Here is a 12,602-nt window from a genome sequence, read left to right on the forward strand (position 1 = left end):
AGTCTGCAGGATGGGCTGGAAAGCAGTGGTAAAGAGCTGCTCCGCTGCTTTCAGGGCCCATCAGGATCCCTTGTCAGCAGAGAAATGAACTTCCTGAAGCAGCTGGAGTGAAGCCAGGCTCTTGGTCCTTGTTGCTAACTCATGGGCTCATAAGCTAGGCCAGTTCTTGTTGGTTTTTTTCATTTAAGGCATGCCTAGACAGAGGAGTCATGGCACTAGGTACTGTACAGAAAAGTGGTAAGTAGGAGTCTGCTCAGAAATCCTATGGTCTAGTTAGAGCAGGCAGGCAAAGACTGAGAGAAGGGAAGGGTTGTTCTTCCCTAACTTTGTTATTAGCTGCCCTGACTCCATGATAGGAAACTTCAGTTACTTAATGCTTAAAAGAACAGTGACCTCATGAAAGTCACAGGGCCTGATCCTCCATCCTGGTCTATGCTCTTATGCCAGTGCCTACTTTCCAGGCTGTATGGAATCACACCAGCCTCACATTGCTGTCCCAGGACCCACAGGGCTGGTGGAGCTTTCAGAGTGCCCACCTCTCCATTCACGCTGCGCTTCCGCTGCTCCAAGCCTGCTGTTCAGTTTCAGTCCCACCCTTCTTCACCAAAAAAGCGCCTCTAACTCCTACTAGACATATACCTCTCCTATTCAGCTTTGCAGAAGATTGCAATAGCATAGGTTGTTCTTTCCAAGCCAGGGAGCTTTTATGAGTCAGCCAGAACCAGGTTATTTTAGTATCCTGGGGCTGGAACGTAAATGCAAAGCCTGCACGCCTGCCAGCAATGTCACCGGCTGGCCTGTCCCAAGCATCTGGGATTTCACCTGTGGCCCTGCACTGAGGGGCTGTGTGCTTTTCGCAGTGTGCTGACAACTTCATTCTGTATTTCCAGTTGCGCTGCTTTCAGTATGATTTGCCTTCCTTGGCCAGCAGTTGTTCCTCTCCGTTCCTTGGGTTTTTTTTTTTAACCCAGCATCTTTGAAATCTATGCATATGCTGATGATTTTTTGTCATTAATATCAATCTAGACAAGTCTGTGTGACCTTTCACTACCATGTCCAAAGGGAAGAATCGACCCTTGCAGTCAGTCACAGCACAGCACTGACTCATACATACTTTTCATAAAAATAATGCAGAAATTCCCCATAGTTTTTACAGATATTTTTTCAGGAGATGAAGTGTAAGTCTTCCATAGCAACACAGCTTGGGAAAATTATGAAGCATGTAACATCAGATAATTAATCTTTCTGACATATGATATACTTTTTGCTGTTAATGTTGTCTGTTTATTTTTTTTCTGTTCACGCATCTTGCTTGCTCAAACTTAGCCTATCTATTTGAGTTTCATTGGAGCTCATGCGCTCTTCAGTCTTACTCCCGCCCTTGTGTGTTCTCCAGCTCCAGAGTAAACCTCCTGGGAGAGGGCTGGGATTTGTCCCACCTCCGTGACTCCACAGTGATGAGCACAATAGGACCGTAGTTTCCCTTTTTCACTCCAATTCTAGTAATACTTTCTGGTTTTTCCTGCGTAAGATAAAATACGCTGTGTTTGGATATGTAGCACTGAAAACAAATGAAAAAATATCTCTAAAGTTCCTTAAAGAAAACTAACTGGAATCTGGGATGAGTCAAAGTCACTCCAGTGAAGACTCATGGTAAAACAAAACAACCAACCACCCAAAAGTAATTGCAGGGAAGCCGTTTTCCACTGAGATATGGCTTTCATAAGAAAATATTGTTTCTTTACTTTCCTATATTTGATTATTTGTCACTTTAAAAAAAAATTCTATTTATAATTAAAGTCAGGGCAAGCCCTCAAGGTCCCAGTACCTGAATATCTTTCCAGTGAATATGTAGGGGCTAGGGTTTTTGATCATGCTTGCTGTAGTGGAGCCAAGGTAAGATTTCTTAAAGTATGGAGGTGACTAAAAGCTTCTCCTAAAGTATTATTTTTCTTTGAGGCAAAAGATGCATATTAAAAATCTTTAAAATAAATGTAATGAAATAGCTGGACTACAAGATTGTGTCAAGAGCAAATTTACCCATTAACTTGGTAGCTTCTCTGCCATTAGGATCTCAAAACCCCTTTTCTCTCTCTTAGAAAAATCTGAATTTTAATCTTACACCCTACTTAACAGTGTTGTTTAAAGCCAAATATTTAACATTCTAAGATTTATTGTTATTTTCAGTCTTAGAAGAAGGTGGAAACTGAGGTAATCTCCAGCCAGATCCTATATCTGGGTTGCTGTGATGTATTGTTTTTGTTAATAGGGATGCTTTGCGGTGTGCATATTCTAATGGTGTAATGTTTAGCATAAAGAAAACCTATGCAGTTTGTAGTCACACAGGTGTGCTCTTCCTTCCAGTAAACTTGGAGTTAGTGAGCATCCCTGTCTTAATACAGGGGGAATCTGACATAGTTGTGTGGAAGCTCAAGTGTTTGTGGAAAGAGCTGTTAATCTTTGATCAACTGGTGTCTCCTTGTTACTGACTTTGATTACACAAGTGTACAACTTTAATTACAGCTTTTAATAAGCTTTCATTTCTTCCTAGTCACATTCTTTGTATAGTAGTGCATCTTATCTTTTCCTTTCTCCTCTGCTCCCCTTCCCTCCCCACCCCCACCTTCTTATGGAAGAAGGGGTTTGAGGTCATTACAGGGGATTCAGTGTCTGGAGGGACCCCACTGTACATGCTTTGCCCATGGCTCTGCCCTTCACTCACTTATACAGTCCAGAGCGCTCTGTCCTTTAGCTGCCCTGCAAAGGTCCCCGCGCTGGCTACTCCCCAGGAGCTGGTGATCAGTGTGTGGGGAACGGAGCTGTGAGGCACCACATTCACACCGACGTTCCCTGCTGCACCAAACTGCTGAACAGCCCTTAGGAAGTCTCTGTAGCCAAAGGACGTTCTGACTCCTGCGTGCAATTCCTGTGGAGGACTGTCCCCCTTCTCTCCCTTGGGGACACTCTGAAATGCAGTGGCTGAAGTCAGAGTGGCAGAAAGCAGCAGGAAGCTGGTGGGCTCCAGCATCCAGCCACGGTGCTTGTTCCACATCCAGGGACTCGGCATGCTGGATACCCTCTGCTCATTAGAGAAATGACCTGGTGGAAGCTTTGTGAGAGACTTACGGACTTGGAATTGTAAATAATTGGGATATGGCTTGAAACAAACATAAGGAAATGCTTTTTTTTCACAGGAATCATATTTCAGCTGTGGAACTCATTGCCCCACAACGTTTTAGGTATAAAAAAGATAAGCGGGTTGAAGAGTTAGTTGGATAGATTAATGGAAGAAAGATTCATTGAAGTCTATTAAGTATAATATCCCTACCACTGGGTAACCTGAGACTTAGGGAAGTTAAGTTCTGAACATCAGAAGTGAGAAGGGGGAAACAGGCACTTCTCTCTGTATTTGCCCTGCTCTTGTGTTGTGCTCTCTGCTGTTGTCCCGTGTCAGTGGGAGGATATTGGGCCCATACAGCCCAGGGGAAAAGAGTATGGCTCCCATCAAAGTCATAAGGTGCAACTGAGGAGTGACTTAAAAGATGTGAATCAGAAAAAAGACACAGATGGCAAAACAGAGCAATTTGCACTGATTTGACATTCAGAGGTGTGCAAGAGGAGTATACTTTTAAAATGCCAATTGTGCCTATGGAAGAGGGTAGCAGGGAAAACAACTAATAGAACAGGAAAGGGAGTCTCTTATCTCTGTGTGTGCATCCCTTCGGCTCCCTTGCTGTGCATGCTATATCCCTTTTGCACACTAATGAATTTCAGAGTCAGAGCAAGTTATGCTATACATCACTCTACTCCTATTTTCTAATGAACTTACCCCTAATGGGTAGCTTATTCATGTCACGACTGAATTTCACCTTGACAATAGATCAAGAATGAGGTTCAGTAGTGTGGCCCACCTACTTTGCAACGTTCCAGTGTGACAGCTGCTTTGTGTCCTCAGGGTAGCTCTACTTTGATGCTTTTCCCTGTTTAGAAAAATTTGGAGGGAGGATTTTTATAATCTCCAGCAAGCAGAGTTTATAAACCTTTCGCAAGGGAAGATGAAGATTCTACAGAATTTTTGTACAAATAGTTATTTATGAAGTAAATGACATTGTCTTTAGAACTGTTCCTCCCACTGGGCTCCAGAGGAAAGCAGCATTTTCTGTGCTGGATCTTACCGGTCACTGTTGTAGCCTGCTGCTGTTGGTGCCTCAGGCTTGACTGTGGAAAACTCTGGAAGGGTTATGACAAAATATCTAGTCTGACCATTGCAGACACAGCCGTAGTTGTTAAGGGGTGTGTTTTCATGCCTCAGAAGCACACAATATGAGGACTGTGTCCTTTGCTCTTATGGGCTTTCTGATACCAGAAATGTTGGAGTGAAGTTCTCCTAAACTTGGATGGCTTTCTGGTTGCTCAAAATGTACTGCAGGAGTTGCTGTAACATAGGATTGAAATGACTGGTTTGCCGAATTGGCTGGACAAACTGCGAGGGAAGAGAAACAATAGACTGAGGTCACTGTGGTGTATATGTTGCCTGACCCAGGGTCATGGGCCAGTGTGGTTGCATCATTTGCTCATTCAGTAGCTATTCCACTACTGAAAAGATCTGTGTCCAGTTGCTGAGAGTCTGATCTTTCAGTGGCACTTTCTGCATGATCTGCTTCAGCAGCGTCTCGTGTCAGCAAGCTTTGCACGTGTTCAGGGCAAGTTTTTCTGCTTCTCCATTTTTAAACCAACCTTGTGCCCCCTTTTTTCTTGAGTTGTTGGAGGGGGTAATGCAGCCTTTCTTACTCTCTGCCCTGTCTCTTTTGGCAGACTCGGGGACCAGTTCTACAAAGAAGCAATCGAGCACTGTCGCAGCTACAACTCTCGGCTGTGTGCTGAGCGAAGCGTCCGCCTCCCCTTCCTGGATTCGCAGACTGGGGTAGCTCAGAACAACTGCTACATCTGGATGGAGAAGAGGCACAGGGGACCAGGTTGGTAGCGTTGTGTCTGTGTGTGCATGTGCATGTATGGAGGGCTGGCCGCTGAGCCCTCTTGGGGTTTAATTAATAGGAGCTCTAACCTGCCACAGGCCACACAGAAGAGAAGCTGCCTATACCTCTGTGCCTGCAGGGGATTTCCTTTGGTAACTGCAGAGAGCTCATCCTAATTATTCTGTCTCTACCCAGAGAAGTGCCTGACGTGGTAGTTTCTAAGGCTGCATCATTGTAGCTCTTGTAATGCTATTGATCCCAGTCTGTAGCAGAAGACACAATGCCCTGCTCTAAACAGGACTGGAATTATCTTCAGGGTGGAGAGGTGGAGGTGGAAGTTTCTCAGATGAATGCCGAAAATGAGGAATCATATTAGGAAGGATATAAAGCTGAGGTAAATATAGGACAAGTTACTTTGATATCAGTTCTAGACCCGCAGTTTCCTCAGGTGCAGAAAGAAGTTGGTATGTGTCCTTAAAGAGTTTTGGCTAATGCCTGTTCCAAAGCTCAGTGAAACTCAAGGGAAAAGAGCACTATTATTTTTGTAGACTTCTGTCAGTCTTTCCTTCGTTAGGGTAAATCCATCTGAACTCCTTGTTTGGAAGGCAAAGGACAGTTACTGGTTCAAACACTGGAGACGTTACTCAGACAGAAGTCCTCCCAAACCCCAGTGGGAATTTTGTTAGAGTATGCCTCAATATCTGACCCACCATTAGCTCAGGCAACAGATTTTTCAACAGCACCAAACTGGGTTTCTATTTTTTTGAGTTATTTTTCAGTGCAGACCAGAGAATCCAGACAGGGAGGTGGGAAGGGTGCACAGGCACCGGAAGCACGACATGCACATATGTGCATAAACACATCCCAGTTCCTGTAAACCATACTGAAAAATCCCACAAAACTCCAGATCTGAAATTATGGGAAGGTACAGCCTGCTCTTACCTCCTCCACTGGCCAGTTTTCAGGAGGTAAAGTGGGAGGAACACATAGGAAATTTCCCCCCCCTCCTGGGACCAGACTAAGAAAGCAATTGCCGCCTCTGAAGGGTATTTAGCTGAAACTACCCCTCTCCCTTTCCTGAGGGAAGGATCTTTGCACTGCTCCTGTTCCTAAAATATCCAAAGTAGATTCAGTATTTTCTTGCAGTACTATCAGAAAACTCACTGTACAGTAAAATGCAGCCACTTCTGGTGCAGGAGACAACAGGTGTTTTATCAGTGTTAAAAATACCTTGAGAATGTTTCAGCTGCCAAAAACTACTGGGGTAATCTGGAACCGCTGAATGTGGTTTACAAGCTGGGAGTTGTCTGAGGTTCTGGGCTAACCCTTCCTTTGTAGGTTGCTTCATGACCACAGTTGGGTTTTTGTTTCAGCTGAAAATTCTCCATTCCTAAGAGATTATGCTTTGGCAAAACTAGCTTTCCTTTTTTTTTTTTTTTTTTTTTCTAATCTGTTTACCCAAGGAATTTCTATTCTTGTAGCATCTGTTTATGAGTAAGGTGCTGCTATTTTTATCATTTTGAATGCAATCATAAGCAGGTATACATCCACTATATCCACAAGTAATGTTTTGGCAAGAGCATCTGCTACAAAGATAGACATAGGTACTCTTCTTGTATGGGTCTCATTGGTGTCTCTGCACTTCTGGAAGAAACCATCAGTGTAACAGTGTTAGGGCATCACACCAGAACCAAGAGGTCTTAATGCTTTCCTGTTCTCAGCCACAAGCTCTCTGGGCTACCTTGAGCAAATTCACTGTGCAAATCTTTCTTTCCTCACTTTTGATAGTGAACTGTTTGGCAGTTTACCCTGTAAAAGAGGATCAGTGGCATTTCTCCTGCAGGGCTGAAGGCAGTACTAATGGTGGAACATTCTTCACAGAGAGTCTTAAGTGAAACAAGCCTCCTGCATCTGCATCGGCCACCAAGTCTGATGCCTTTGTTATTCTGAATTAGAATAATCACTGCGAAATGAAGCAGCCCTCCTCCCCCATATTTGCTCTCCTCTTTCTTGATTTTTATTAGCCCATTTAGTGCTCCCTTGGGTCTCTTTGCATCATCTATTTCTTGTAGTATTATGGTGGGTCAAAGCATCCCTCTACAGTTTTAGCACGCCTGTTTTCAGGCTGTACACAATGCACTTATGCCCATGCTGAAGGTCTCTAAAAATTCTCTGCCAACCACCCTGGTGTCTGTCTCGTGTGCTGTGTTCACTGCTGTTTACTATCCCTAACCTGAAAAACTCTATACAAACGGCAAAGCTCCAGGACCTCTTTTCACTTACAGAGGGCTTGAAAAACAGAGAGGAGGGTCAGGATCTCAGCATATTAACCTGGTTTCTTGCCGTCCTCTTTGTTAAAGGAGTCAGAAAAATGCATCTCATGATAAACAGTTCAGGGTTAATTTCACACAATACTGCACATAACTCCCTCCTCCTTTTCCCCTCCTCCCCCGGCCTTTCACACAAGCTTTGAGTTATGGCTCTCCTACACTAATGAGATAAACAACATAACTCACTGCAGGTTCTGCTATTTCCTCTATAAGCAAATGGTTGGAACCTTCTCTGGTTGCCCTATAAGGCACCAGAGGGAGAGACAACCGAGACTGAAGACAGTAAGACCAGTATATGCGTTATTTCTGTATGCACTGCAAGATAGGCTGTGGAGGGGCTAGATTCAAAGTTCAGAACGGATCCTTTCCTCGTTGCCCCTCCTCTGTGTAAACCAAAGATCCACACTTTGTGTGAGCCAGCGCAGTGACAGACGGGGTCAGGGTGAACTGACGGTAGCGTTTTATGGGTTTGGATCAAGTGAAGGTCTGGTATATACTTTAAGTTCATTGGATGGCTGTGTATTAATGAGCAAGGGTATTGTGAGTAGGAACAGAGAGCTTACCTCAAGGGGTGCAGGGATGGATGTTGGATCATCTATCTCTTATTGATCTATCTGCCACCTGGAGTGGGCTGTAGGTCCTCTAGGGAAGAGGCTTTCCCACCTCTGTCTTTTCAAGGATACTTGCTTTGTTTCTTGTTGGACTTTCAGCATTTGTGTTTGCCTTTCACTGTCCTGGCTGAATCCAGAACTGCTAATCATATAAGAGTGCTCAATAATTGAATCCACGTTAACAGATACTCCCCCAAAACTGCAGTAGGTCCTTGCTCCTCTCTGTCTGGGACAAATGCTCAAAGCCGTGGTGCTTATTTCATTCAAATGACTCCTCTGTGGAGGTCTGTCCAATGGAGGGCTGATTCTGTCCTATTGCTTTGGTCTAGCAACTGCCATTTCAATGGTGTGAGCGAGTTCTTGCACAGGACCTGCTGTGAAAGGGTGAGGCTTCTTGCCTCCACCTCTTTCATGAGTCACATCAGAGCCAGGCACAATCCACCTCATCATAATAGCAATTGTTTGCAGTGGCTAATGTTTGCAAAGTGCCATGAAGAAGTGTGTCCAAACACTGCAGAGGTGCTAGTTATTCACGTTTTTGTTCCCAAACCAGTCCCAAGTGCCCTGCTCTGAAATGTATCCTTCTTGGGGTGGGCATAACGCCCAGAAAGCTGCGCAGCAATGAAAGAAGGGTGTGAAAAGCCCCAGTTCAGTAGCATTCTGTGCCCTGAACAGCCAGGTTCCTTGTGAATACTCCAGTGCTCAGCCATACCCAGGCAGTGTGCTGTAGATGCTCTCTTTATGCACCAAGGCCTTGGAAGTAGGTGGAAAGTGCTGGGATCTGAACTGTCATTCCCAGCAGTTGAAATATTTCAAACCAGGAGCTTAGGCTTCACATGCAGAATTTGATTAGCCCATTCTCTTAAGGTGAATAATTTTGTTGTGGTGGTTTTTTTTAATTCCACACCCCCACCCTCCTACCCCTCACCCCAAGTAACAGGATACTGTTTTTTTTTTCATAATCCTCATTTGGTTCAGTGAGTCAGTTTTGTTCCCAAGCTGGTACATTTTCCTGGCTGCTTCAGCAGTGATGGCTGAGAACTCGGGCCATGCTGCTGCCCTTGAGCTGTTCTGCTTTACTGGCACTGCTTTGATGTTGTCCAGCTGTTCGCTATCAGTACAGTGTCAGAAATGGTAACACCACTCCTGCCCTTTGTCTTATGTGGCCTTACCTGTTTTCTAAGGGCAATGAGTCTGGAATTGCAGTTGCGCTCTGTACCCCCTTCAAGACCAACAGCAACAGCAGCAGAACACAAGAGCCAAAGCAGAACTGGTGGATGGAGAGGGCAGGGGAATCAGGGGAGAGAATGACATTCTTCCAACTTTTCTGTGTCTTGCTGGGTATTTGTGTGTGTCATGAGTATCTGGGGCAGTTGAGGATACTTTGAAGCACTTGGCAGTGTGCTTCTGTGTCCCTGGTACCAATGCATTCATGAAGCCCTGCTGTGTTCTGAATACAAGAGAGCAAAGAATAGCTTGAACGCTGGCTACTGGGTGTCTGTCAGGAGAGCCAGGGCAGCTCAGAAGCCAGCGATGCCCAATGTGATTCAGTGGAGCATGCAGTAATACAAACATTGCTCCTGTAACCCCTCCTTCATTCAGGATGTTGACATGAGGAGGTAATAACCAGAATGAAGAATCTGTCTTCAAACGGAAGTCCAGAATTTGAACAAAAATAGGGAGTCCAAATAGCCAGACCTCATGGATCTTGGTTTGCTCCCACTTGGAAGACACAAATTTCCTGAGCTGCTCTGTGCATCAGGGCCTTATGATTTGTGTGTTGGAACTTCATCTCTTCTTTCCCAAGGGGCCTTCTCTGCCCGTGGAGGAGGCATCACCCCTGTGACCCAGGAGAATCTGAAATTCTATTTACCCTGAAGAAATCACAAATTATTTATGTGCAACTCTGGTTTCAGTGAGCTGAGTGAAGTCTATAAGTGAGACCTAGATTCTCTGTAGGCCTGATCCCAAGAGGTGCTGAGGAGCCTCAGGAGCACTGGATGCCTGGAGTGCGTAGTTCTGCCTCACTATTTGCAGGATTGAACCCTCCAACAAGGAGAGCCTGGAAGGGCAAGAACAGAGATGCTAGAGACAGTGCTTGTGGTTTACAAACTGAAATGTGATTACATTTATTTTTTGCCTTTAATCTTCAGGCCTGGCCCCAGGTCAGCTCTACACATACCCAGCACGTTGCTGGCGCAAAAAGAGGCGTTTGCATCCCCCTGAGGATTCCAGGCTGAAACTGCTGGAAATTAAACCTGGTAAGTATTTGTTTGCCTCTCTCTCTCTCCTGTGCTGCAGAGCAGCTGGCATACATGCAAACCTGGCATTTAGACCTTGGACTTTATCTTTGCCCATCTCTAACCATTTCTCTTTGCATCTGTTGCATCTTACTTGATTTGCTGTAACAGTAACCACCAAACCCTCTGCACTCAGCTGTCCCTTACAGAAATGTGTACAGCTTGCATTGAATGCAATGGGAGCTGAATTTACCTTCCATAGGGGTGAATCCTGGCCTCTACTAGCAAATTCATAAGGATGTAAAAGATCGATGTATTACTAATTATTGCCTCAGTGTGTTATTAATACAAAACCTCACGCTGGCATCTGCTGCCTAATCTGTGTGAAAAAGACTGCTGTGTATGTGGAACAGGACACTGATAAGATTTTTTTATAACAAGGCTGGGGACCGTGGCTGTGACAAGATTGCAAACAGCAAATAATACAAATTAGGGAGCATATGCCACATTTGTGTATGTACGCATGCCTGTATGTGTACTGTAGTCCATTCTTCTTTCATTCTTGTCCTTGGTACGCTTCCCCCACAATTAAACTGTATGAAGTGATGAGTCTGGATGCTGACTGAGTGATTGTGAAGTAGATGCTTGCTGTCTTTGGGGTCAGCTTTTATGAGAAAGAGGTAACACGTACTCACAGCTGTATGTGGTTTTTCAGAGGCGAGACACTGCCAGTATAAAAAGTACAGGAGAAAACCCCAAAATGTAAATTAGGAATATTTAAAAAACCTGTTTGACAGAAGAAGGTGTCTGGGAACTGAGTTATGCCCAGCAGTACTGATGACTTTGCTTCTACATGGTAGCTGATGAAGAGACAGGAAGGGGCGATAGAGACAATCTCTAAACCCAGTAAAATCGGAGGCAAAATTCATGTTTATTTTGGCAGGAACAGTTTTTGAAGGTTCCCTACATTCAATATAGGAGAAGTCAGCAGACAGTTGGACAAGAAGAAGAAATGCCTGTAACCACTCAGTTGGGGTTCAACCCAAGGGCAAAATCTCAGCCAGCAAATAGGACGAGACCTCACAGCAGAGCCAGTCAGAAAGAACTGGTGAAATCAGATGGGTTACAGTGGTGGAAAAGAGACCGGACTCTAGGAAGAGGATGATGTTGGCCCATAGAAATGTCTACCTCAGACTTTGTGATCATGCAAACATGGCTGTGCCTTGGTAATTTAGTAAGGTAAAGCAGTAGTGTAGAGTTTGACTCTTCGTTTGCATTATGCTTCTTTGCTGAATGCCAAATTAGTGCATCCTACATGCCACAGGGCATGAAAGGCAATTACCACAAAGTTATCAGATAAAGAGACCTCAGCATGTCTGTCTCTGTGTTGTTTTCCCTGCTATAAACATCTCTTCCGCATCTCAGGAGTGCTACTTTTGTTGCATTGCCAGTGGCAGCCAAATAAGGCAATTTATATTGCCCTGCCATTTAAATCTATTTTCCAACCAATTTCTATCTAGTGATTAACTTTTCTTATCAGTTACATCATAAAATAATTTCACTCCGTCTGTGCATATCCAGAATTGACTCAAGAGCCAAAAATGGGATTTTTCCCATCTCTGATTTAAAAGTATAAAACCTGTGGAAAACATTGGATCTCCATTCAAAGGTAGCTTTTGAAAATTTGAGAAAAAGATAGCATAATTTATTTGTAGCATGGACAGCAGAAATACTGTATGTTTTAAATGGGGGCACTGTGGTAAAGCCTTTTGCTGAACCTGGGAAGCTCCCTTATGCTGACCTCTTTATTCCTCAGTTAAACACTAGATGACTGTGTGGGGCAGGCAAAGATGTGGCAATTTAAGATGCTTCAAGATGCACATAGATGACAACTGTAGGATGTCTGAAACAAATTTGGAAGAAATCTAATCTAAAAATTCCATCATTTCACTCCACCTAGGGCTTGGACATCCTAGTCATGGCTTAGAGGTGTTCTCAGCAGCCAGAGAGTGCTTGTGCTGGGTTTGGATGCGAGTTGCTGATTTTTCTATAGGAGGCTGTTGAATTGGTTGTATGTTATATATAGCAAGCAATGCTATTCTACAACATCAAATTAGGGCAAAACCTTAGTTTTATTATGTTTTACATTTGTTAACTGTTTAGAAGTACTTCTAGTGAGGCTGCCACTATAACAAACACGGAAGGGGGTCTTAGCTCCAAAAGCTGCCAATCCAGCAGTCAGTGGGGTCAGCACCAGGGGGTGAGAATACTTGCTTGGGCTGCATCTGGGCTTTTGGGGTGGCTCATTATAGCCATAAGTTGTGTCCAGAAGTTCAAGACTTCTACATAATTCAGGAGACACATAGATCTAAGATTTTTGTTTTCGTGGCTGGTCAGCAGGTGGTCAGTAAGTAGAATCAAACTATTGTCTGGCTAGCAGTTGAA

At 44.2% G+C, this 12,602-nt stretch overlaps 1 protein-coding gene across 5 annotated transcripts in view; it reads left to right on the plus strand.

Moving 5' to 3' along the window:
* Positions 1–4,819: 4,819 nt before the first annotated feature.
* DPF3 (double PHD fingers 3) overlaps positions 4,820–12,602 on the plus strand; it is a 94,896-nt gene continuing 87,113 nt past the window's right edge. For 2 of the 5 annotated variants that reach the window (XM_074148732.1, XM_074148733.1), the window contains exons 1-2: positions 4,823–4,976; positions 10,071–10,178. In XM_074148732.1, the coding sequence (XP_074004833.1) occupies positions 4,952–4,976; positions 10,071–10,178 (133 nt within the window). In that variant the 5' untranslated portion in view covers positions 4,823–4,951. Of the gene's footprint in view, positions 4,977–10,070; positions 10,179–10,835; positions 10,838–12,602 lie in introns of all 5 variants that reach the window. The other 3 variants (XM_074148731.1, XM_074148734.1, XM_074148730.1) reach the window with 3 other exon arrangements.

This window comes from Numenius arquata, chromosome 6 (assembly GCF_964106895.1).
Source record: "Numenius arquata chromosome 6, bNumArq3.hap1.1, whole genome shotgun sequence".
In the NCBI taxonomy this organism is placed as follows: domain Eukaryota; kingdom Metazoa; phylum Chordata; class Aves; order Charadriiformes; family Scolopacidae; genus Numenius; species Numenius arquata.